Source organism: Somniosus microcephalus, unplaced genomic scaffold (assembly GCF_052327205.1).
Source record: "Somniosus microcephalus isolate GS21.2 unplaced genomic scaffold, FLI_Smic_1.0 unresolved_chr7, whole genome shotgun sequence".
Classification (NCBI taxonomy): domain Eukaryota; kingdom Metazoa; phylum Chordata; class Chondrichthyes; order Squaliformes; family Somniosidae; genus Somniosus; species Somniosus microcephalus.
This window is the reverse complement of record NW_028225185.1, coordinates 25,911,737-25,937,502: the sequence shown is the minus strand read 5'-3', so window position 1 is coordinate 25,937,502 and position 25,766 is coordinate 25,911,737. Positions and strand designations below refer to the sequence as shown.

Below are 25,766 nucleotides of genomic sequence, written 5' to 3'. Positions count from 1 at the left end.
CGGGGAAAACGGGCAGCAGGTCGCCAACGGGCAGCCCGAAGCCAGGAATCCCGAGCTCGGCCAGCCGCGGCGAACCGGCCAGATGAAGAGAACCTGGCCGTAGACGACGGCTTTGAGGAGGGGCTGGAGTTGGACGGGAACCCCCGGAGGCGGAGGAGGCGGAACAGCTGGGCGGGGGGCTGGCACTGCACGGGCCGCCGCCTCTCGGAAGCGGAGGCCCCGACAGCCGGAGGGTGCCCGGAGGATTGCTTGGCGCAAGAGGCGATGGTGGCAGACAAGCGGGGCGCGAGGGACGGGCAGGCGGATCGAGAAGAGAGGGAGGCCGATTCCATGACTGAACTGGAAGAGGAGGTTTATGAATACTCGCTGGAGCATGTAAGCCGTGCCCAGGTAGTTGGTGCTCTCGGGGAGGCGGGCGAAGGGAGCCGACCTTTGCCCTGGCCACAAGTTGAAGGATCGCCATCTCATCTGGTCACATAACCCATCCTGTTGTTTCCACCCCCTGCCCCCTCCCCACTCGGAATAATCCGGCCTCTCCTTCCCAGACTCCATCTGTCAGCCCTCCTTTACCTCGCCATTTTTGTTTCAAGCCCCCGAGGACCGGCTATTCGACTGTGGAAGCAGCGCTGCTGAGCCGGACCCTCTCTAACGCAGCCGGGTAGGGATCTGGACTGGGCAGCTCCGGCTAATTTGGTTCCCCCACCCCCACAGGGCTGGTACTCAGGATCGTCCTGCTCTGTGTGCCTCAGTGCCACGCCGGCGACTGCAATTAGCGGCAGAGCCACTAGGGGAGCTTCACTGAAATAACAAAGTACTTTTAACCTAATTTCACCTCACAGATACCAACTGTCAGCCGAGGCTCAGTGGGTCTCTCTGAGTCAGAAGGTTGTGGGTTCAAGTCCCACTCCAGAGACTCGAGCACAAAATCTAGGCTGACACTCCAGTGCAGTGCTGAGGGAGCGCCGCACTGTCGGAGGGGCGGTACTGAGGGAGCGCCGCACTGTCGGAGGAGCAGTACTGAGGGAGCGCCGCACTGTCGGAGGGGCGGGTACTGAGGGAGCGCCGCACTGTCGGAGGAGCAGTACTGAGGGAGCGCCGCACTGTCGGAGGGGCGGTACTGAGGGAGCGCCGCACTGTCGGAGGGCTGAGGGAGCGCCGCACTGTCGGAGGGGCGGGTACTGAGGGAGCGCCGCACTGTCGGAGGGGCGGTACTGAGGGAGCGCCGCACTGTCGGAGGGGCGGTACTGAGGGAGCGCCGCACTGTCGGAGGGGCGGTACTGAGGGAGCGCCGCACTGTCGAGGGGCGGTACTGAGGGAGCGCCGCACTGTCGGAGGGGCGGTACTGAGGGAGCGCCGCACTGTCGGAGGGGCGGTACTGAGGGAGCGCCGCACTGTCGGAGGGGCGGTACTGAGGGAGCGCCGCACTGTCGGAGGGGCGGTACTGAGGGAGCGCCGCACTGTCGGAGGGGCGGTACTGAGGGAGCGCCACACTGTCGGAGGGACAGTACTGAGGGAGCGCCGCACTGTCGGAGGGGCAGTACTGAAGGAGGGCCGCACTGTCGGAGGGGCAGTACTGAGGGAGCGCCGCACTGTCGGAGGGACAGTACTGAGGGAGCGCCACACTGTCGGAGGGGCAGTACTGAGGGAGCGCCGCACTGTCAGAGGGGCAGTACTGAGGGAGGGCCGCACTGTCGGAGGGGCAGTACTGAAGGAGGGCCGCACTGTCGGAGGGGCAGTACTGAAGGAGGGCCGCACTGTCGGAGGGGCAGTACTGAGGGAGCGCCGCACTGTCGGAGGGACAGTACTGAGGGAGCGCCGCACTGTCGGAGGGGCGGTACTGAGGGAGCGCCGCACTGTCGGAGGGGCAGTACTGAGGGAGCGCCGCACTGTCGGAGGGGCGGTACTGAGGGAGCGCCGCACTGTCGGAGGTGCGGTACTGAGGGAGCGCCGCACTGTGGGAGGGGCAGTACTGAGGGAGCGCCGCACTGTCGGAGGGGCGGTACTGAGGGAGCGCCGCACTGTCGGAGGGGCGGTACTGAGGGAGCGCCGCACTGTCGGAGGGGCGGTACTGAGGGAGCGCCGCACTGTCGGAGGGGCGGTACTGAGGGAGCGCCGCACTGTCGGAGGGGCGGTACTGGGGGAGCGCCGCACTGTCGGAGGGGCGGTACTGAGGGAGCGCCGCACTGTCGGAGGGGCGGTACTGAGGGAGCGCCGCACTGTCGGAGGGGCTGTACTGAGGGAGCGCCGCACTGTCGGAGGGGCAGTACTGAGGGGAGCGCCGCACTGTCGGAGGGGCGGTACTGAGGAGCGCCGCACTGTCGGAGGGGCGGTACTGAGGGAGCGCCGCACTGTCGGAGGGGCGGTACTGAGGAGCGCCGCACTGTCGGAGGGGCGGTACTGAGGGAGCGCCGCACTGTCGGAGGGGCGGTACTGAGGGAGCGCCGCACTGTCGGAGGGGCGGTACTGAGGGAGCGCCGCACTGTCGGAGGGGCGGTACTGAGGGAGCGCCGCACTGTCGGAGGGGCGGTACTGAGGGAGCGCCGCACTGTCGGAGGGGCCGGTACTGAGGGAGCGCCGCACTGTCGGAGGGGCGGTACTGAGGGAGCGCCGCACTGTCGGAGGGGCGGTACTGAGGGAGCGCCGCACTGTCGGAGGGGCGGTACTGAGGGAGCGCCGCACTGTCGGAGGGGCGGTACTGAGGGGAGCGCCGCACTGTCGGAGGGGCGGTACTGAGGGAGCGCCGCACTGTCGGAGGGGCGGTACTGAGGGAGCGCCGCACTGTCGGAGGGACGGTACTGAGGGAGCGCCGCACTGTCGGAGGGGCGGGTACTGAGGGAGCGCCGCACTGTCGGAGGGGCGGTACTGAGGGAGCGCCGCACTGTCGGAGGGGCGGGTACTGAGGGAGCGCCGCACTGTCGGAGGGGCGGTACTGAGGGAGCGCCGCACTGTCGGAGGGGCGGTACTGAGGGAGCGCCGCACTGTCGGAGGGGCGGTACTGAGGGATCTTGCTGTGCATAAATTGACTGCCTACAACACTTCAAAAAAGTACTTCATTGGCTGTTAAAGCACTTCGGGACGTCCTGAGGTGGTGAAAGGTTCTGTAGAAATACAAGTTAACCTCTCCCGCGATGATCCGGAGTCTCTCCCTTTCGTCCTTCCCACGATTCCTCACCCCCCACACCCACCTCCCCCCCACCCGCCCCTCACCTCCGCTCCGAGCTGGAAGGCACCCTATGAAACACAAGCTTCTCTCTCAATCGCAGAGCGACCCGGAAATCGTGCCGAACCACTCGGCCAACACGTCGGCTGAAGAAACCCAGCAGGGCCGCGGTGAGAGCGAGCAGCAGCTCCGGTTGCAAGGTGAGGCCGCGGGGAACTGCTAAATGTTACCGTGGCAACACAGCAGGCCGTGGCGGGTGAGGGTGGGGTCGGTGGGCAGGGGCGCGTCCTAGCTTGGGCCAGAATTCAGGAGGTCAAATCGCAGCCGAGCCTCCTCCAGGCCACGCCGAGAGTCCCCAACTCAGGTTGACGCATTCCTGGAGCTCTCATCACCTGACCCACAACCGCGCGTCCCCCCCACCCCCCCACCCCCGTATCCAAAATATTACCGATAAGCAAAAGTGTTCAAAGGAAATTAAAACGTCCCCTGTGCTTAGTGACGTAATAAAACTCACTGCGGACTTGGTTCGAGTATAAAGCAAGGCTTTAATCAACTTGTTTCAGAACATGGAGGTCTAGTTGTACTTCACTAGTTCCTGTCTTACAAAATGTCCCCAGGCAAGCTGGGCCCACGCCCGAGTATTTATACTCCTTGGACGGCGCCACCAGCTGGCCGTCCAGTGTTATTTCATGAGTCTTTCTTCATGGATCATAAGATTCATAACACTTGGGCCTAGAAATTCGGTGGGCTGCGCCACCAGTTAGCGCCCAAAGAGGGCACTTAGTGGTTTTAGCGCCACTGGCCAGGCCCCCCGCGAAATTTAGCGGGGCGCTAATGGCGGCGTTAGCCTGTAGCGCTGCGCCACCACCGATGACGTCATCGGTGTGCGCAGCGCCCCGCTACCGCCCCGATCGCGATATTGGGTCGCGCCCCCCCCCCCCGTAACGCCGGTCACAATCTACGACCGGTTCAGGGGGGCCGACCTGTGGCGGTAGTGGCGCTAATTAAAGGGGAGGTGCGGGGCGGCCATTTTTTTCGCTGGCCGCCTGCCAGCACCTCCTCGCGTCACCGTCCCCGGCTTCCTGATCCCCTCCCCCACCGGGCAGTGCCGGCTGTGTCCCAAGAGCCCGGCACCTCTCTTCGGTGCCGGGGTCTCTTGCCGGCACTCGCGATCGGAGATCGCGCTGGTGCAGGCCCCTGCCCTTTAAGAAGGGGAGGAAGGCCTGCAGTACCGCAGCGCGCCGTGCCGCAGCGTGTGGCGCTGCGGCACGTTGCGCTGCGATGTTCAGTTGCAGCGCCCCAAGAGGGACGCGGAGCGCCTCAAGCAGCGCCCCGCTTCCGTTTGGGGCGCTGAAACTGAATATCGCGCTGGCGCAAGCGGCTCCGTCCGGAGCGGGAATTCCGGCACCCAGGCGAGCACCGAATTTCTAGGCCTAGTCTCCCGGTGTTTTCACTTGGAGCAGCGTCCTGGAGATTGACCTTTGATCTGGCTGGCTGGCCACAGTGGTAAATCTGTGTGTCCATCTCTCTCTGCTCGCGGTTATCTCCCCACACAGTGGGCACAAATCCGCACACAGTGTTCCACATTCCGGCCTATCTGGGATATTTTGCCGTGTCACCCTGACCTCGGGGATTTTATGCTCAAGTCCCAGCGAGGTCAATCGCAAATTCCCATCAGCTGTCACAACCACAGGCCGGGGATGCAGCCTGGGATCTTGCTGCTCCGTGTATGGGGCATGACATGAACCAGTCAGTCATGAAAGAAAGACTTATGAAATAATACTGAGCGGCCTGCGGGTGGCGCTGTCCAGGGAGAGTATAAATACTCGGGCACGGGCCCAGCTTGCTCAGGACATTCTTTAACAGGAACCAGTGAAGGACACAACGAGACCTCCATGTTGTAAAACAGTTGATTAAAGCTTTGTTTAACGCTTAGACCAAGTGCCTAGTAGTTTTCTTACGTCATGGGGCTCAGCCTCACACCTGGCGAGGCAGGCCGGGGATGGAGCCTGGGCAGTTGCTGCCTCTTAGCGTGACTTGGTGTCCGACCTGGAACGCGCCTGTCATGAATCGTATCATGACTCATGAAGTAACACTGGGCAGCCGGCTGGTGGCGCCGTCCAAGGAGTATAAATACTTGGGCGTGGGCCCAGCTTGCTCAGGACGTTTCTGTAACCGGGAACTAGTGATGTAACTAGAAATCTCATGGTTGTGAAACAGTTGATTAAAGCCTTGTTTTATACTCAAACCAATAGCTCAGTATTTTTACATCAATGCCCACCAGACGGGGCGCGGGGGGGGTGGCCCAAGGCTTTGACGACCAGCCCTCTCCCCCACCCCCACCGTGCTGGCTGCGGGGAGCGGGGATCTCCCTCCCGAGCCAGCGGTGTAACCGAGGCGTCTCTCTGCATCTCTCCCCAGACCTACTGGAAACCGTGCAGCAGGAGAATGCTAACTTGCTGACAGCCGTCACGTCGCTGAGCCGGGAGAAGTCCAATCTGTTCAGGACGGTGAGGGAGATGGAGGAAAAGGTGCTGAGGTGAGAGGCCTCACTCATGTGGCAATACGGGCACAGGCGACAGAACCTTCCGGAAACCCAACAAAGGGTGGGGGTGGGGGGGGGCGACTGGGAGGGCTGAGAGAGTCAATGACAATATTCACCAACATGCACCAACATTCACCAATATTCACCAACATGCACCAACGTTCACCAACGTTCATCAATATTCGCCAATATTCACAAACACTCACCAATATTCACCAACACTCACAAATATTCACCAATATTCACCAACACTCGCCAATATTCATCAACATTCATCAATATTCACCAACATTCATCAACGTTCACCAACATTCACCAATATTCACCAACATTCACCAATATTCACTAACATTCACCAATATTCACCAATATTCACCAACACTCACCAATATTCACCAACATTCATCAACGTTCACCAACATTCACCAACATTCACCAATACGCACCAATATTCACCAACATTCACCAATATTCACCATCATTCACCAATATTCACCAACATTCATCAACGTTCACCAACATTCACCAATACGCACCAATATTCACCAACATTCACCAATATTCACCAACATTCACCAATATTCACCAACACTCACCAACATTCACCAATATTCACCAACACTCACCAACATTCATCAACGTTCACCAACATTCACCAATACGCACCAACATTCATCAACGTTCACCAACATTCACCAATATTCACTAACATTCACCAATATTCACCAATATTCACCAACACTCACCAACATTCACCAATATTCACTAACATTCACCAATATTCACCAACATTCACCAATATTCACCAACATTCACCAACATTCACCAATACGCACCAATATTCACCAACATTCACCAATATTCACCAACACTCACAAATATTCACCAATATTCACCAACATTCACCAATATTCACCAACATTCACCAATATTCACCAACATTCACCAATATTCACCAACATTCACCGATATTCACCAATATTCACCAACACTCACCAACATTCACCAATATTCACCAACACTCACCAACATTCATCAACGTTCACCAACATTCACCAATACGCACCAATATTCACCAACATTCATCAACGTTCACCAATATTCACCAACATTCACCAATATTCACCAACATTCACCAACATTCACCAATACGCACCAATATTCACCAACATTCACCAATATTCACCAACATTCATCAACGTTCACCAACATTCACCAATACGCACCAATATTCACCAACATTCACCAATATTCACCAACACTCACCAACATTCACCAACATTCACCAATACGCACCAATATTCACCAACATTCATCAACATTCACCAACATTCACCAATATTCACCAATATTCACCAACATTCACCAACACTCACCAACATTCACCAATATTCACCAACATTCACCAATATTCACCAACATTCACCAATATTCACTAACATTCACCAATATTCACCAATATTCACCAACACTCACCAACATTCACCAATATTCACTAACATTCACCAATATTCACCAACATTCACCAACATTCACCAATACGCACCAATATTCACCAACATTCACCAACATTCATCAACGTTCACCAACATTCACCAACACGCACCAATATTCACCAACATTCACCAATATTCACCAACATTCACCAATATTCACTAACATTCACCAACACTCACCAACATTCACCAACATTCACCAATACGCACCAATATTCACCAATATTTACCAACATTCACCAATATTCACCAACATTCACCAATATTCACTAACATTCACCAATATTCACCAACATTCATCAACGTTCACCAACATTCACCAACATTCACCAATATGCACCAATATTCACTAATATTCACCAATATTCACTAACATTCACCAACACTCACCAATATTCACCAACATTCCTCAAAGTTCACCAACATTCACCAATACGCACCAATATTCACCAACATTCACCAATATTCACCAACATTCACCAATATTCACCAACATTCACCAATATTCACCAACACTCACCAACATTCACCAATATTCACCAACATTCACCAATACGCACCAATATTCACCAACATTCACCAATATTTACTAACATTCACCAATATTCACCAACATTCACCAATATTCACTAACATTCACCAATATTCACCAACATTCACCAACACTCACCAACATAAGAACATAAGAACATAAGAAATAGGAGCAGGAGTAGGCCAATCGGCCCCTCGAGCCTGCTCCACCATTCAATAAGATCATGGCTGATCTGATCCTAACCTCAAATCTTCTATCACTCTGCATCCACCTGAACCCATGTGATCTCCCGGGAGAGGCGAAAAACCAGATAAAGACCCAATGGCCAATTTGGGAGAAAAAAATCTGGGAAATTCCTCTCCGACCCATCTAGGCGATCGAAATTCTTCCAGGAGATCACTCTGTCCCTATATTTTCTACAGTACTTACCTTCTGTAAAGGCGATCTCCACCCCAGCCAGGAACAGGAATAAAACAATCTCCTGAAATCTAACAGAATTAGAACACAGTAGGAGCAGAACAAGGCTACACGGCCCCTGGGCCCGCTCCACTACCCACAGGGCCATGACCATTCCGAACCCAGACTCATGTCCAATTTCCTGCCCGCTCCCCGTAACCCTTTATTCCCTTTACTTCTAGGAAACTATCTATTTCTGTTTTAAATTTATTTAATGATGTAGCTTCCACAGCTTTCTGGGGCAGCAAATTCCACAAACCTACCACCCTCTGAGTGAAGAAGTTTCTCCTCATCTCAGTTTTGAATGAGCAGCCCCTTATTTTAAGATTATGCCCCCTAGTTCTAGTTTCACCCATCATTGGGAACATCCTCACCGCATCCACCCGATCAAGCCCCTTCACAATCTTATATGTTTCAATAAGATCGCCTCTCATTCTTCTGAACTCCAATGAGTAGAGTCCCAATCTACTCAACCTCTCCTCATATGACCACCCCCTCATCCCCGGGATTAACCGAGTGAACCTTCTTTGTACTGACTCGAGAGCAAGTATGTCTTTTCTTAAGTATGGACACCAAAACTGTATGCAGTATTCCAGGTGCGGCCTCACCAATACCTTGTACAACTGCAGCAATACCTCCCTGTTCATTCATCAACGTTCACCAACATTCACCAATACGCACCAATATTCACCAACATTCACCAATATTCACTAACATTCACCAATATTCACCAATATTCACCAACACTCACCAACATTCACCAATATTCACCAACACTCACCAACATTCACCAATATTCACTAACATTCACCAATATTCACCAATATTCACCAACACTCACCAACATTCATCAACGTTCACCAACATTCACCAATACGCACCAATATTCACCAACATTCATCAACGTTCACCAACATTCACCAACACTCACCAACATTCACCAATATTCACTAACATTCACCAATATTCACCAATATTCACCAACACTCACCAACATTCACCAATATTCATCAACATTCACGAACACTCACCAACATTCACCAATACTCACCAACATTCACTAATATTCACCAATATTCACCAACATTCATCAACATTCACAAACACTCACCAATATTCACCAACATTCACCAATACTCACCAATATTCACCAACACTCACCAACATTCACCAATATTGACCTGTATTCGATCTGGAAAAGTGCCTCAGTTCCTGAAGTCACCGGGGTCACCATAGGCCAATGGTGTTTCCCTATCTGGGCACCGTGCATTCGTTTAAAGTCGTTCGTCCTGAAATGTTCTCCTACGGGTGCTGCCCCACGCACGGTCATAACCAGGTGCCCTCTGGCACCCCGCCCACGTCACCAGGGCCAGTCTGTGGGTGTGTAGCGCGGGAGGAGGTGAAACAGTGGCTGGGTCTTCTACCGTTCCCAAACCCGGGAGCACCACATCCAATTGTGGCACCTCTATCGCCCGCCCCAGGTCCGATCAGCCAACACCACTGACTGTGGACGGGGCCGCCGGGACCTTCCTGATCCGTATGCTTCAGTACCACCCCAGCAGCTGTAACTTGCCCCAGCCAACCACCCCCCACCCAACCCCACCGTGAACCCATCCGTTAAAATTATCCCTGGCGTTGCTCGGGAGTCAGTCGACGAATATACATAACGGTATAAGAGTCAGAAGAGAGAGACTCCTGAAACTGGCTCCACAGCGCCGCCCACTGGCCTGAGGCGGCGACTGCACCGTGACGGGCAGGTGATTACATACAGGATTTCCATTTCTTAAATGTTTCCACAGGCCGTTCCGATGGCAACTGTTGCAAGGAAGCGTGGCGGAAATTGTGACAACGGGAAGTTGAAAAGGAATTTCGGCCTGGCTCCACCAGGCACAGCAAAACAAATTGGTTTGCAAGTGGTACTCTTGTACCGGAGACCTCGCTCTCACTCTCCTCCATCTCCAACCCTTCCCTTGTTCCCTGCAGCTCCAGTCAGCACCGTATCAGTCTTCAACGCCAGCTTGATGCACTCAGAGACAGTGGACTGCACGGCGACGACACAGGACAGACTACCTATTACAGCCAGGACATGTCAACACAGGACAGGACTCAGATAGCAGAAGAAGAGGTGGGCAATCTAATCGGGTGCGTTATAGATAGAATAATGGATACCCGGGAGTAAGTTACAGGCTGGAGTCTAATCGAGGGGTTCGGGGGGTTTATATATAGAATAACAGATACCCGGGAGTGAGTTACAGGCTGGAGTCTAATCGAGGGGTTCGGGGGTTTTATATATAGAATAATGGATACCCGGGAGTAAGTTACAGGCTGGAGTCTAATCGAGGGGTTCGGGGGGTTTATATATAGAATAACAGATACCCGGGAGTGAGTTACAGGCTGGAGTCTAATCGAGGGGTTCGGGGGGTTTATATATAGAATAACGGATACCCGGGAGTGAGTTACAGGCTGGAATCTAATCGAGGGGTTCGGGGGGGTTTATATATAGAATAACAGATACCCGGGAGTGAGTTACAGGCTGGAATCTAATCAAGGGGTTCGGGGTGTTTATATATAGAATACCAGATACCCGGGAGTGAGTTACAGGCTGGAATCTAATCGAGGGGTTCGGGGGGGTTTATATATAGAATAACAGATACCCGGGAGTGAGTTACAGGCTGGAATCTAATCGAGGGGTTCGGGGGGGTTTATATATAGAATAACAGATACCCGGGAGTGAGTTACAGGCTGGAATCTAATCGAGGGGTTCGGGGGGGTTTATATATAGAATAACAGATACCCGGGAGTGAGTTACAGGCTGGAATCTAATTGAGGGGTTCGGGGGGTTTATATATAGAATAACGGATACCCGGGAGTGAGTTACAGGCTGGAATCTAATCGAGGGGTTTGGGGGGTTTATTTATAGAATAACAGATACCCGGGAGTGAGTTACAGGCTGGAATCTAATCGAGGGGTTTGGGGGGTTTATATATAGAATAACAGATACCCAGGAGTGAGTTACAGGCTGGAATCTAATCGAGGGGTTCGGGGGGTTTATATATAGAATAACAGATACCCGGGAGTGAGTTACAGGCTGGAATCTAATCAGGGGATTCGGGGGGGTTTATATATAGAATAACAGATATCTGGGAGTGAGTTACAGGCTGGAATCTAATCGAGGGGTTCGGGGAGTTTATATATAGAGTAACAGATACTCTTTGGGTTATTTCTCTCGCCACAGGTTGCCATGGCCAGATCCGAGCTGATGATGCTATTGGCGAAGTATAAACGTGTTGAGAAGGAGAACCAGGCGATGGCGGATGAAATCCACCTCTTTCGCGAGGAGATTGGACGCCTGCGGCAGTGCCCAGACCGGGTGAGATCCATTTCTGTTTACCTGCATTCCTCCTGCCCTCTGTACCGACTCTCGCTGGGGCACGGGCCCATGTGTGACCTGCCGCTGCCAAACGACCGCTCTTTCACGCTGGCTATTCAACCTGGTGGGTCGTCGCGACCTCGTCCGCGCAAGTCATCCTTCCCACCAGGGCAAGGGTGGGATGGAGGAATCCTGGATAGCCATCACAGCTGGGACCCACCTCCCACCCCCCCCGCCACACCCTCCTCCCGGCCGCCCCCTGCCTCGGCTGATCGACCATGGGAGGCGTCTCCCATCCAGCCCCCACCCGACATCCCTTCTAGTGCGGGGAAGGGGGAATTGGGGGATTGTGGATAGTCTTCAGGTGTTGGTGAATCCAAGCTGATTAACCCACACCCCCCGCTCTCCCCCCACGCGAACTTCAAGGCACTGAGGGACACTGTCGCCCACCCTCCCCTCCCCTCCCACCCAGTCTGATAGCCAGGCGACTGGTAACACGAGGGTTGGGTGGGGCGGGGGGATGCTGCTGAATGCAACAATTCCTGTAGCGATTCTGTAACAAGAACATTCCTTTCCTAACACTTCAGTAATGCCCACAGACCAGCCCCTCTCTCCCGCACTCTGCCCTAATTCAGCAGCCACACTGACTCACGCCGAGATGCATCTGCAGTCCCATGCTGACTCACTGCTCTGTTGGTCACCCCCCCATTCCTCCCATTCCCCCCAGGTCTCTGTGCGTCTCTTCTGCCCAAATTTGGTCCGTGGAATGCACTGGGGTCAGAGGTTGAACCGCTGTACAAGCTGACATACAGCATTCTTCTCCTTCGCCTCCCTCTCTCATCCCCAGTGACAAACCTCTGGAACGGTGTTAACCCTTCGCTATCCCTATCAGAGCGTTAAAGTGAGGGGTGTGGGGTATATCAGTGTGTTGCAGTGAGGGGTGTGGGGTACATCAGTGTGTTACAGTGAGGGGTGTGGGGTATATCAGTGTTACAGTGAGGGGTGTGGGGTATATCAGTGTTACAGTGAGGGGTGTGGGGTATATCAGAGTGTTACAGTGAGGGTGTGGGGTATATCAGTGTGTTACAGTGAGGGGTGTGGGGTATATGAGGGTGTTACAGTGAGGGGTGTGGGGTATATGAGGGTGTTACAGTGAGGGGTGTGGGGTATATCAGGGTGTTACAGTGAGGGGTGTTGGGTATATCAGAGTGTTACAGTGAGGGGTGTGGAGTATATCAGTGTTACAGTGAGGGGTGTGGGGTATATCAGAGTGTTACAGTGAGGGGTGTGGGGTATATCAGAGTGTTACAATGAGGGTGTGGGGTATATCAGAGTGTTACAGTGAGGGTGTGGGGTATATCAGAGTGTTACAGTGAGGGGTGTGGGGTATATCAGAGCGTTACAGTGAGGGGTGTGGGGTATATCAGAATGTTACACTGAGGGTGTGGGGTATATCAGTGTTACAGTGAGGGGTGTGGGGTATATCAGAGTGTTACAGTGAGGGGTGTGGGGTCTATCAGAGTGTTACAATGAGGGGTGTGGGGTATATCAGTGTTACAGTGAGGGGTGTGGGGTATATCAGTGTTACAGTGAGGGGTGTGGGGTATATCAGAGTGTTACAGTGAGGGGTGTGGGGTATATCACAGTGTTACAGTGAGGGGTGTGGGGTATATCAGGGTGTTACAGTGAGGGGTGTGGGGTATATCAGTGTTACAGTGAGGGGCGTGGGGTATATCAGGGTGTTACAGTGAGGGGTGTGGGGTATATCAGTGTTACAGTGAGGGTGTGGGGTACATCAGAGTGTTACAGTGAGGGGTGTGGGCTATATCAGTGTTACAGTGAGAGGTGTGGGGTATATCAGAGTGTTACAGTGAGGGGTGTGGGGTATATCAGAGTGTTACAGTGAGGGGTGTGGGGTATATCAGTGTTACAGTGAGGGGTGTGGGGTATATCGGAGTGTTACAGTGAGGGGTGTGGGGTATATCAGTGTTACAGTGAGGGGTGTGGGGTATATCAGAGTGTTGCAGTGAGGGGTGTGGGGTATATCAGTGTTACAGTGAGGGGTGTGGGGTATATCAGAGTGTTACAGTGAGGGGTGTGGGGTGTATCAGAGTGTTACAGTGAGGGGTGTGGGGTATATCAGTGTGTTACAGTGAGGGGTGTGGGGTATATCAGTGTTACAGTGAGGGGTGTGGGATATATCAGTGTTACAGTGAGGGTTGTGGGGTGTATCAGTGTTACAGTGAGGGGTGTGGGGTATATCAGTGTTACAGTGAGGGGTGTGGGGTATATCAGTGTGTTACAGTGAGGGTGTCGGTTATATCAGAGTGTTACAGTGAGGGTTGTGGGGTATATCAGAGTGTTACAGTAAGGGGTGTGGGGTATATCAGCGTGTTACAGTGAAGGGTGTGGGGTATATCAGTGTTACAGTGAGGGGTGTGGGGTATATCAGAGTGTTAAAGTGAGGGGTGTGGGGTATTTCAGAGTGTTACAGTGAGGGGTGTGGGGCATATCAGAGTGTTACAGTGAGGTGTGTGGGGTATATCAGTGTTACAGTGAGGGGTGTGGAGTATATCAGAGCATTACAGTGAGGCGTGTGGAGTATATCAGAGAGTTACAGTGAGGGGTGTGGTGTATATTGGTGCTACAGTGAGGGGTGTGGGGTATATCAGGGTGTTACAGTGAGGGGTGTGGGGTATATCAGTTTTACAGTGAGGGGTGTGGGGTATTTCAGTGTTACAGTGAGGGGTGTGGGGTATATCAGAGTGTTACAGTGAGGGGTGTGGTGTATATCAGAGTGTTACAGTTAGGGGTGTGGGGTATATCAGTGTTACAGTGAGGGGTGTGGGGTATATCAGTGTTACAGTGAGGGGTGTGGGGTGTATCAGAGTGTTACAGTGAGGGGTGTGGGGTATATCAGAGTGTTACAGTGAGGGGTGTGGGGTATATCAGAGTGTTACAGTGAGGGGTGTGGGGTATATCAGTGTTACAGTGAGGGGTGTGTGGTATATCAGAGTGTTACAGTGAGGGAAGTGGGGTATATCAGAGTGTTACAGTGAGGGGTGTGGGGTATATCAGAGTGTTACAGTGAGGGGTGTGGGGTATATCAGTGTTACAGTGAGGGGTGTGGGGTATATCAGAGTGTTACAGTGAGGGGTGTGGGGTATATCAGAGTGTTACAGTGAGGGGTGTGGGGTATATCAGAGTGTTACAGTGAGGGGTGTGGGGTATATCAGTGTTACAGTGAGGGGTGTGGGGTATATCAGAGTGTTACAGTGAGGTGTGTGGGGTATATCAGTGTTACAGTGAGGGATGTGGGGTATATCAGACTGTTGCAGTGAGGGGTGTGGGGTATATCAGAGTGTTACAGTGAGGGGTGTGGGGTCTATCAGAGTGTTACAGTGAGGGGTGTGGGGTATATCAGAGTGTTACAGTGAGGGGTGTGGGGTATATCAGTGTGTTACAGTGAGGTGTGTGGGGTATATCAGTGTTACAGTGAGGGATGTGGGGTATATCAGAGTGTTACAGTGAGGTGTGTGGGGTATATCAGTGTTACAGTGAGGGATGTGGGGTATATCAGAGTGTTACAGTGAGGGGTGTGGGGTATAGCAGTGTGTTACAGTGAGGGGTGTGGGGTATATCAGAGTGTTACAGTGAGGGGTGTGGGGTATATCAGAGTGTTACAGTGAGGGGTGTGGGGTATACCAGCGTGTTACACTGAGGGGTGTGGGGTATATCAGAGTGTTACAGTGAGGGGTGTGGGGTATATCAGAGTGTTACAGTGAGGGGTGTGGGGTATATCAGAGTGTTACAGTGAGGGGTGTGGGGTATATCAGAGTGTTACAGTGAGGGGTGTGGGGTATATCAGTGTGTTACAGTGAGGGGTGTGGGGTATATCAGTGTTACAGTGAGGGGTGTGGGGTATACCAGCGTGTTACACTGAGGGGTGTGGGGTATATCAGTGTTACAGTGAGGGGTGTGGGGTATATCAGAGTGTTATAGTGAGGGGTGTGGGGTATATCAGAGTGTTACAGTGAGGGGTGTGGGGTATATCAGAGTGTTACAGTGAGGGGTGTGGGGTATATCAGAGTGTTACAGTGAGGGGTGTGGGGTATATCAGAGTGTTACAGTGAGGGGTGTGGGGTATATCAGAGTGTTACAGTGAGGGGTGTGGGGTATATCAGAGTGTTACAGTGAGGTGTGTGGGGTATATCAGTGTTACAGTGAGGGGTGTGGGGTATATCAGAGTGTTACAGTGAGGGGTGTGGGGTATATCAGAGTGTTACAGTGAGGGGTGTGGGGTATATCAGTGTTACAGTGAGGGGTGTGGGGTATATCAGAGTGTTATAGTGAGGGGTGTGGGGTATATCAGAGTGTTACAGTGAGGGGTGTGGGGTATATCAGAGTGTTACAGTGAGGGGTGTGGGGTATATCGGTGTTACAGTGAGGGGTGTGGGGTATATCAGAGTGTTACAGTGAGGGGTGTGGGGTATATCACAGTGTTACAGTGAGGGGTGTGGGGTATATCGGTGTTACAGTGAGGGGTGTGGGGTATATCAGTGTTACAGTGAGGGGTGTGGGGTATATCAGTGTTACAGTGAGGGGTGTGGGGTATATCAGTGTTACAGTGAGGGGTGTGGGGTATATCAGTGTGTTACAGTGAGGGGTGTGGGGTATATCAGAGTGTTACAGTGAGGGGTGTGGGGTATATCAGTGTTACAGTGAGGGGTGTGGGTTTATCAGAGTGTTACAGTGAGGGGTGTGGGTTTATCAGAGTGTTACAGTGAGGGGTGTGGGGTATATCAGTGTGTTACAGTGAGGGGTGTGGGTTTATCAGAGTGTTATAGTGAGGGGTGTGGGGTATATCAGAGTGTTACAGTGAGGGGTGTGGGTTTATCAGAGTGTTACAGTGAGGGGTGTGGGGTATATCAGTGTGTTACAGTGAGGGGTGTGGGGTATATCAGTGTTACAGTGAGGGGTGTGGGGTATATCAGAGTGTTACAGTGAGGGGTGTGGGGTATATCAGTGTTACAGTGAGGGGTGTGGGGTATATCAGAGTGTTATAGTGAGGGGTGTGGGGTATATCAGAGTGTTACAGTGAGGGGTGTGGGGTATATCAGGGTTACAGTGAGGGGTGTGGGGTATATCAGAGTGTTACAGTGAGGGGTGTGGGGTATATCAGAGTGTTACAGTGAGGGGTGTGGGGTATATCAGCGTGTTACACTGAGGGGTGTGGGGTATATCAGAGTGTTACAGTGAGGGGTGTGGGGTATATCAGAGTGTTACAGTGAGGTGTGTGGGGTATATCAGTGTTACAGTGAGGGGTGTGGGGTATATCAGAGTGTTACAGTGAGGGGTGTGGGGTATATCAGAGTGTTACAGTGAGGGGTGTGGGGTATATCAGTGTTACAGTGAGGGGTGTGGGGTATATCAGAGTGTTATAGTGAGGGGTGTGGGGTATATCAGAGTGTTACAGTGAGGGGTGTGGGATATATCAGAGTGTTACAGTGAGGGGTGTGGGGTATATCAGTGTTACAGTGAGGGGTGTGAGGTATATCAGTGTTACAGTGAGGGGGTGGGGTATATCAGTGTTACAGTGAGGGGTGTGGGGTATATCAGACTGTTACAGTGAGGGGTGTGGGGTATATCAGAGTGTTACAGTGAGGGGTGTGGGGTATATCAGAGTGTTACAGTGAGGGGTGTGGGGTATATCAGTGTTACAGTGAGGGGTGTGAGGTATATCAGTGTTACAGTGAGGGGGTGGGGTATATCAGTGTTACAGTGAGGGGTGTGGGGTATATCAGACTGTTACAGTGAGGGGTGTGGGGTATATCAGAGTGTTACAGTGAGGGGTGTGGGGTATATCGGTGTTACAGTGAGGGGTGTGGGGTATATCAGAGTGTTACAGTGAGGGGTGTGGGGTATATCACAGTGTTACAGTGAGGGGTGTGGGGTATATCGGTGTTACAGTGAGGGGTGTGGGGTATATCAGTGTTACAGTGAGGGGTGTGGGGTATATCAGTGTTACAGTGAGGGGTGTGGGGTATATCAGTGTTACAGTGAGGGGTGTGGGGTATATCAGAGTGTCACAGTGAGGGGTGTGGGGTATATCAGAGTGTTACAGTGAGGGGTGTGGGGTATATCAGTGTTACAGTGAGGGGTGTGGGGTATATCAGAGTGTTACAGTGAGGGGTGTGGGGTATATCAGAGTGTTACAGTGAGGGGTGTGGGGTATATCAGAGTGTTATAGTGAGGGGTGTGGGGTATATCAGAGTGTTACAGTGAGGGGTGTGGGGTATATCAGAGTGTTACAGTGAGGGGTGTGGGGTATATCAGAGTGTTACAGTGAGGTGTGTGGGGTATATCAGGGTTACAGTGAGGGGTGTGGGGTATATCAGAGTGTTACAGTGAGGGGTGTGGGGTATATCAGAGTGTTATAGTGAGGGGTGTGGGGTATATCAGTGTTACAGTGAGGGGTGTGGGCTATATCAGAGTGTTACAGTGAGGGGTGTGGGGTATATCAGAGTGTTATAGTGAGGGGTGTGGGGTATATCAGAGTGTTACAGTGAGGGGTGTGGGGTATATCAGAGTGTTACAGTGAGGTGTGTGGGGTATATCAGGGTTACAGTGAGGGGTGTGGGGTATATCAGAGTGTTACAGTGAGGGGTGTGGGGTATATCAGAGTGTTACAGTGAGGGCTGTGGGGTATATCAGGGTTACAGTGAGGGGTGTGGGGTATATCAGGGTTACAGTGAGGGGTGTGGGGTATATCAGAGTGTTACAGTGAGGGGTGTGGGGTATATCAGTGTTACAGTGAGGTGTGTGGGGTATATCAGGGTTACAGTGAGGGGTGTGGGGTATATCAGAGTGTTACAGTGAGGGGTGTGGGGTATATCAGAGTGTTACAGTGAGGGCTGTGGGGTATATCAGGGTTACAGTGAGGGGTGTGGGGTATATCAGGGTTACAGTGAGGTGTGTGGGGTATATCAGAGTGTTACAGTGAGGGGTGTGGGGTATATCAGAGTGTTACAGTGAGGGGTGTGGGGTATATCAGTGTTACAGTGAGGGGTGTGGGGTATATCAGTGTTACAGTGAGGGGTGTGGGGTATATCAGTGTTACAGTGGGGGGTGTGGGGTATATCAGAGTGTTACAGTGAGGGCTGTGGAGTATATCAGGGTTACAGTGAGGGGTGTGGGGTATATCAGGGTTACAGTGAGGGCTGTGGGGTATATCAGTGTGTTACAGTGAGGTGTGTGGGGTATATCAGGTTTCAGTGAGGGCTGTGGGGTATATCAGTGTTACAGTGAAGGGTGTGGGGTATATCAGGGTTACAGTGAGGTGTGTGGGGTATATCAGGGTTACAGTGAGGGGTGTGGGGTATATCAGTGTTACAGTGAGGGGTGTGGGGTATATCAGGGTTACAGTGAGGGGTGGGGGGTATATCAGTGTTACAGTGAGGGCTGTGGGGTATATCAGTATTACAGTGAGGGGTGTGGGGTATATCAGAGTGTTACAGTGAGGTGTGTGGGGTATATCAGTGTTACAGTGAGGGCTGTGGGGTATATCAGTGTTACAGTGAGGGCTGTGGGGTATATCAGTGTTACAGTGAGGGGTGTGGGGTATATCAGGGTTACAGTGAGGTGTGTGGGGTATATCAGGGTTACAGTGAGGTGTGTGGCGTATATCAGGGTTACAGTGAGGGCTGTGGGGTATATCAGTGTTACAGTGAGGGGTGTGGGGTATATCAGGGTTACAGTGAGGGGTGGGGGGGAAACCAGCGTGTTACACTGAGGGGTGTGGATTATATCGGAGTTACTGGTCCTGTTACATTGCAGTGCCTGCCCGTTTAAATCGGGCTGCCTGTCTCTTTATGTTGCGGCCTGTGTTTAATTCTGGTTTGTAAAACAAGGAATGTGCGTTCTGGCGGGATGAAGTCATTGCCAGCAGCAGCCCCCGCTCAGGTCAGCGTGTCCTGCTGCGTGTGTTGGAGGATCCTATTCAGGAAACTGTGTGGGGAGCTCGGAGAGCCCCATGGTCAGGTACTCGTCCCCAGCCAGAGCTCGGTTACATTCCAGCCCTGGGTTCATTCTGTTCAATTCCGTTTGCTGGACTAGTACCGCCCGCCCCCGCCTCTCCCTCTCTCGCCCCCGTCGCCCCTTCCCCCCTGAAGGCGCTGGTTAGGCCTTCCCCGGTGCTTGTTCGTCATTTGTGATATTCGACTGCAGTGGGCATCACCGCCAGCCTCCCAATCTTCCCTCACTTCACACAGGACGATGATCATTAACAGAGCGCCGGGCTGGCCTCTCCCCTTGCTTCCCCAACACCCCCGCCCGCTTCCCTAACGCACAGACACTGAGGCCAGGAGCAACGGCCCCTACCCGCACTGCCGCTACCCTCACTGTCCCTACCCTCAGTGTCCCTACCCTCAGTGTCCCCTACCCTCAGTGTCCCTACCCTCACTGTCCCTACCCTCAGTGTCCCTACCCGCACTGCCCCTACCCTCAGTGTCCCTACCCTCAGTGTCCCTACCCGCAGTGCCCCTACCCGCACTGCCCTTACACTCACTGCCTCTACCCTCAGTGTCCCTACCCTCAGTGTCCCCCACCCTCAGTGTCCCTACACTCACTGCCCCTACCCTCAGTGTCCCTACCCTCAGTGTCCCTACCCTCAGTGTCCCTACCCACAGTGTCTCCTACCCTCAGTGTCCCTACCCTCAGTGTCCCCTACCCTCAGTGTCCCTACCCTCAGTGTCCCTACCCTCAGTGTCCCTACCCTCAGTGTCACTACCCTCAGTGTCCCCTACCCTCAGTGTCCCTACCCTCAGTGTCCCTACACTCAGTGTCCCCTACCCTCAGTGTCCCTACCCTCAGTGTCCCCTACCCTCAGTGTCCCTACCCTCAGTGTCCCTACCCTCAGTGTCCCTACCCTCAGTGTCCCCTACCCTCAGTGTCCCTACCCACACTGCCCCCTACCCTCAGTGTCCCTACCCTCAGTGTCCCTACCCTCAGTGTCCCCTACCCTCAGTGTTCCTACCCTCAGTGTCCCTACCCTCAGTGTCCCTACCCTCAGTGTCCCCTACCCTCACTGCCCCCTACCCTCAGTGTCCCCTACCCTCAGTGTCCCCTACCCTCACTGTCCCCTACCCTCAGTGTCCCTACCCTCAGTGTCCCTACCCTCAGTGTCCCCTACCCTCAGTGTCCCCTACCCTCAGTGTCCACTACACTCAGTGTCCCTACCCTCAGTGTCCCTACCCTCAGTGTCCCCTACCCTCAGTGTCCCTACCCTCAGTGTCCCTACCCTCAGTGTCCCTACCCTCAGTGTCCCCTACCCTCAGTGTCCCTAACCTCAGTTTCCCTACCCTCAGTGTCCCTACACTCAGTGTCCCTACCCTCAGTGTCCCCTACCCTCAGTGTCCCAACCCTCAGTGTCCCTACCCTCAGTGTCCCTACCCTCAGTGTCCCCTACCCTCAGTGTCCCTACCCTCAGTGTCCCCTACCCTCAGTGTCCCCTACCCTCAGTGTCCCTACCCTCAGTGTCCCTACCCTCAGTGTCGCTACCCTCAGTGTCCCCTACCCTCAGTGTCCCTACCCTCAGTGTCCCTACCCTCAGTGTCCCCTACCCTCAGTGTCCCCTACCCTCAGTGTCCCTACCCTCAGTGTCCCTACCCTCAGTGTCCCTACCCTCAGTGTCCTCTACCCTCAGTGTCCCTACCCTCGGTGTCCCTACCCTCAGTGTCCCTACCCTCAGTGTCCCTACCCTCAGTGTCCCTACCCTCAGTGTCCCCTACCCTCAGTGTCCCTACCCTCAGTGTCCCTACCCTCAGTGTCCCCTACCCTCAGTGTCCCCTACCCTCAGTGTCCCTACCCTCAGTGTCCCTACCCTCAGTGTCCCTACCCTCAGTGTCCTCTACCCTCAGTGTCCCCTACCCTCAGTGTCCCTACCCTCAGTGTCCCTACCCTCAGTGTCCCTACCCTCAGTGTCCCTACCCTCAGTGTCCCCTACCCTCAGTGTGCCTACCCTCAGTGTCCCTACCCTCAGTGTCACTACCCTAAGTGTCCCTACCCTCAGTGCCCCCTAACCTCAGTGTCCCCTACCCTCAGTGTCCCTACCCTCAGTGTCCCTACCCTCACTGTCCCTACCCTCAGTGTCCCCTACCCTCAGTGTCCCCTACCCTCAGTGTCCCTACCCTCAGTGTCCCTACCCTCAGTGTCCCTACCCTCAGTGTCTCTACCCTCAGTGTCCCCTACCCTCAGTGTCCCTACCCTCAGTGTCCCCTACCATCAGTGTCCCTACCCTCAGTGTCCCTACCCTCAGTGTCCCCTACCCTCAGTGTCCCTACCCTCAGTGTCCCCTACCCTCAGTGTCCCTACCCTCAGTGTCCCCTACCTTCAGTGTCCCTACCCTCAGTGTCCCTACCCTCAGTGTCCCTACCCTCAGTGTCCCCTACCCTCAGTGTCCCTACCCTCAGTGTCCCTACCCTCAGTGTCCCCTACCCTCAGTGTCCCTACCCTCAGTGTCCCCTACCCTCAGTGTCCCTACCCTCAGTGTCCCCTACCCTCAGTGTCCCTACCCTCAGTGTCCCCTACCCGCAGTGTCCCTACCCTCAGTGTCCCTACCCTCAGTGTCCCTACCCTCAGTGTCTCTACCCTCACTGTCCCTACCCTCAGTGTCCCTACCCTCAGCGTCCCTACCCTCAGTGTCCCCTACCCTCAGTGTCCCCTACCCTCAGTGTCCCTACCCTCAGTGTCCCCTACCCTCAGTGTCCCTACCGTCAGTGTACCCTACCCTCAGTGTCCCTACCCTCAGTGTCCCCTACCCTCAGTGTCCCTACCCTCAGTGTCCCCTACCCTCAGTGTCCCTTCCCTCAGTGTCCCTACCCTCAGTGTCCCCCACCCTCAGTGTCCCTACCCTCAGTGTCCCCTACCCTCACTGTCCCTACCCTCAGTGTCCCTACCCTCAGTGTCCCCTACCCTCAGTGTCCCCTACCCTCAGTGTCCCTACCCTCAGTGTCCCTGCCCTCAGTGTCCCTACCCTCAGTGTCCCCTACCCTCAGTGTCCCTACCCTCAGTGTCCCCTACCCTCAGTGTCCCTACCCTCACTGTCCCTACCCTCTGTGTCCCCTACCCTCAGTGTCCCTACCCTCAGTGTCCCTACCCTAACTGTCCCTACCCTCACTGTCCCTACCCTCAGTGTCCCTACCCTCAGTGTCCCTACCCTCAGTGTCCCCTACCCTCAGTGTCCCTACCCTCAGTGTCCCTACCCTCAGTGTCCCTACCCTCAGTGTCACTACCCTCACTGTCCCTACCCTCAGTGTCCCTACCCTCAGTGTCCCCTACCCTCAGTGTCCCTACCCTCAGTGTCCCTACCCTCAGTGTCCCTACCCTCAGTGCCCCTACCCTCAGTGTCCCCTACCCTCAGTGTCCCTACCCTCAATGTCCCTACCCTCAGTGTCCCTACCCTCAGTGTCCACTACCCTCAGTGTCCCTACCCTCAGTGTCCCTACCCTCGGTGTCCCTACCCTCGGTGTCCCTACCCTCGGTGTCCCTACCCTCAGTGTCCCTACCCTCAGTGTCCCCTACCCTCAGTGTCCCCTACCCTCAGTGTCCCTACCCGCAGTGTCCCCTACCCTCAGTGTCCCTACCCTCAGTGTCCCTACCCTCAGTGTCCCTACCCTCAGTGTCCCCTACCCTCAGTGTCCCTACCCTCAGTGTCCCCTACCCTCAGTGTCCCTACCCTCAGTGTCCCTACCCTCAGTGTCCCTACCCTCAGTGTCCCCTACCCTCAGTGTCCCCTACCCTCAGTGTCCCTACCCTCAGTGTCCCTACCCTCAGTGTCCCTACCCTCAGTGACCCCTACCCTCAGTGTCCCTACCCTCAGTGTCCCTACCCTCAGTGTCCCTACCCTCAGTGTCCCCTACCCTCAGTGTCATTACCCTCAGTGTCCCTACCCTCAGTGCCCCTACCCTCAGTGTCCCTACCCTCAGTGTCCCTACCCTCAGTGTCCCCTACCCTCAGCGTCCCTACCCTCAGTGTCCCCTACCCTCAGTGTCCCCTACCCTCAGTGTCCCTACCCTCAGTGTCCCTACCCTCAGTGTCCCTACCCTCAGTGTCCCTACCCTCAGTGTCCCTACACTCAGTGTCCCTACCCTCAGTGTCCCTACCCTCAGTGTCCCTACCCTCAGTGTCCCCTACCCTCAGTGTCCCCTACCCTCAGTGTCCCTACCCTCAGTATCCCTACCCTCAGTGTCCCCTACCCTCACTGTCCCTACCCTCAGTGTCCCTACCCTCAGTGTTCCTACCCTCAGTGCCCCTACCCTCAGTGTCCCCTACCCTCAGTGTCCCTACCCTCAGTGTCCCCTACCCTCAGTGTCCCCTACCCTCAGTGTCCCTACCCTCAGTGTCCCTACCCTCAGTGTCCCTACCCTCACTGTCCCTACCCTCAGTGTCCCCTACCCTCAGTGTCCCTACCCTCAGTGTCCCTACCCTCAGTGTCCCTACCCTCCGTGTCCCTACCCTCAGTGTCCCCTACCCTCAGTGTCCCTACCCTCAGTGTCCCTACCCTCAGTGTCCCTACCCTCACTGTCCCTACCCTCAGTGTCCCCTACCCTCAGTGTCCCCTACCCTCAGTGTCCCTACCCTCAGTGTCCCTACCCTCAGTGTCCCTACCCTCAGTGTCCCCTACCCTCAGTGTCCCTACCCTCAGTGTCCCTATCCTCAGTGTCCCTACCCTCAGTGTCCCCCACCCTCAGTGCCCCTACCCTCAGTGCCACTACCCTCAGTGTCCCCTACCCTCAGTGTCCCTACCCTCAGTGTCCCTACCCTCAGTGTCCCCTACCCTCAGTGTCCCTACCCTCAGTGTCCCCTACCCTCAGTGTCCCTACCCTCAGTGTCCCCTACCCTCACTGTCCCTACCCTCAGTGTCCCTACCCTCAGTGTCCCCTACCCTCAGTGTCCCTACCCTCAGTGTCCCTACCCTCAGTGTCCCCTACCCTCAGTGTCCCTACCCTCAGTGTCCCTACCCTCAGTGTCCCTACCCTCAGTGTCCCCTACCCTCAGTGCCCCCTACCCTCAGTGTCCCCTACGCTCAGTGTCCCTACCCTCAGTGTCCCCTACCCTCAGTGCCCCGACCCTCAGTGTCCCCTACCCTCAGTGTCCCTACCCTCAGTGTCCCCTACCCTCAGTGTCCCTACCCTCAGTGTCCCTACCCTCAGTGCCCCTACCCTCAGTGTCCCTACCCTCAGTGTCCCTACCCTCAGTGTCCCCTACCCTCAGTGTCCCTACCCTCAGTGTCCCTACCCTCAGTGTCCCCTACCCTCAGTGTCCCTCCCCTCAGTGTCCCTACCCTCAGTGTCCCTACCCTCAGTGTCCCTACCCTCAGTGTCCCTACCCTCACTGTCCCTACCCGCACAGTCCCTACCCTCAGTGTCCCTACCCTCAGTGTCCCTTCCCTCAGTGTCCACTACCCTCAGTGTCCCTACCCTCAGTGTCCCCTACCCTCAGTGTCCCCACCCTCACTGTCCCTACCCGCACAGTCCCTACCCTCAGTGTCCCTACCCTCAGTGTCCCTTCCCTCAGTGTCCACTACCCTCAGTGTCCCTACCCTCAGTGTCCCCTACCCTCAGTGTCCCCTACCCTCAGTGTCCCTACCCTCAGTGTCCCCTACCCTCAGTGTCCCCTACCCTCAGTGTCCCCTACCCTCAGTGTCACTACCCTCAGTGTCCCCTACCAACAGTGTCCCCTACCCTCAGTGTCCCTATCCTCAGTGTCCCTTCCCTCAGTGTCCCTACCCTCAGTGTCCCTACCCTCACTGTCCCTACCCTCACTGTCCCTACCCTCACTGTCCCTACCCTCAGTGTCCCTACCCTCAGTGTCCCCTACCCTCAGTGTCCCCTACCCTCAGTGTCGCTACCCTCAGTGTCCCCTACCCTCAGTGTCCCCTACCCTCAGTGTCCCTACCCTCAGTGTCCCTTCCCTCAGTGTCCCTACCCTCAGTGTCCCTACCCTCACTGTCCCTACCCTCAGTGTCCCTACCCTCACTGTCCCTACCCTCACTGTCCCTACCCTCAGTGTCCCTACCCTCACTGTCCCTACCCTCAGTGTCCCCTACCCTCAGTGTCCCTACCCGCAGTGCCCCTACCCTCAGTGTCCCTACCCTCAGTGTCCCCTACCCTCAGTGTCCCTACCCTCAGTGTCCCTACCCTCAGTGT

The 25,766-nt window shown here is 54.6% G+C and overlaps 1 protein-coding gene across 1 annotated transcript in view; it reads left to right on the top strand.

Moving 5' to 3' along the window:
• Positions 1-6: 6 nt before the first annotated feature.
• LOC147086649 (uncharacterized) overlaps positions 7-25,766 on the top strand; it is a gene marked incomplete at its 5' end in the record, with an annotated part of 63,001 nt that continues 37,241 nt past the window's right edge. The window contains 5 exons of the mRNA XM_085978789.1: positions 7-390; positions 3,264-3,360; positions 5,582-5,699; positions 10,173-10,314; positions 11,425-11,559. Of these exons, the coding sequence (XP_085834915.1) occupies positions 7-390; positions 3,264-3,360; positions 5,582-5,699; positions 10,173-10,314; positions 11,425-11,559 (876 nt within the window). The remainder of the gene's footprint in view (positions 391-3,263; positions 3,361-5,581; positions 5,700-10,172; positions 10,315-11,424; positions 11,560-25,766) is intronic.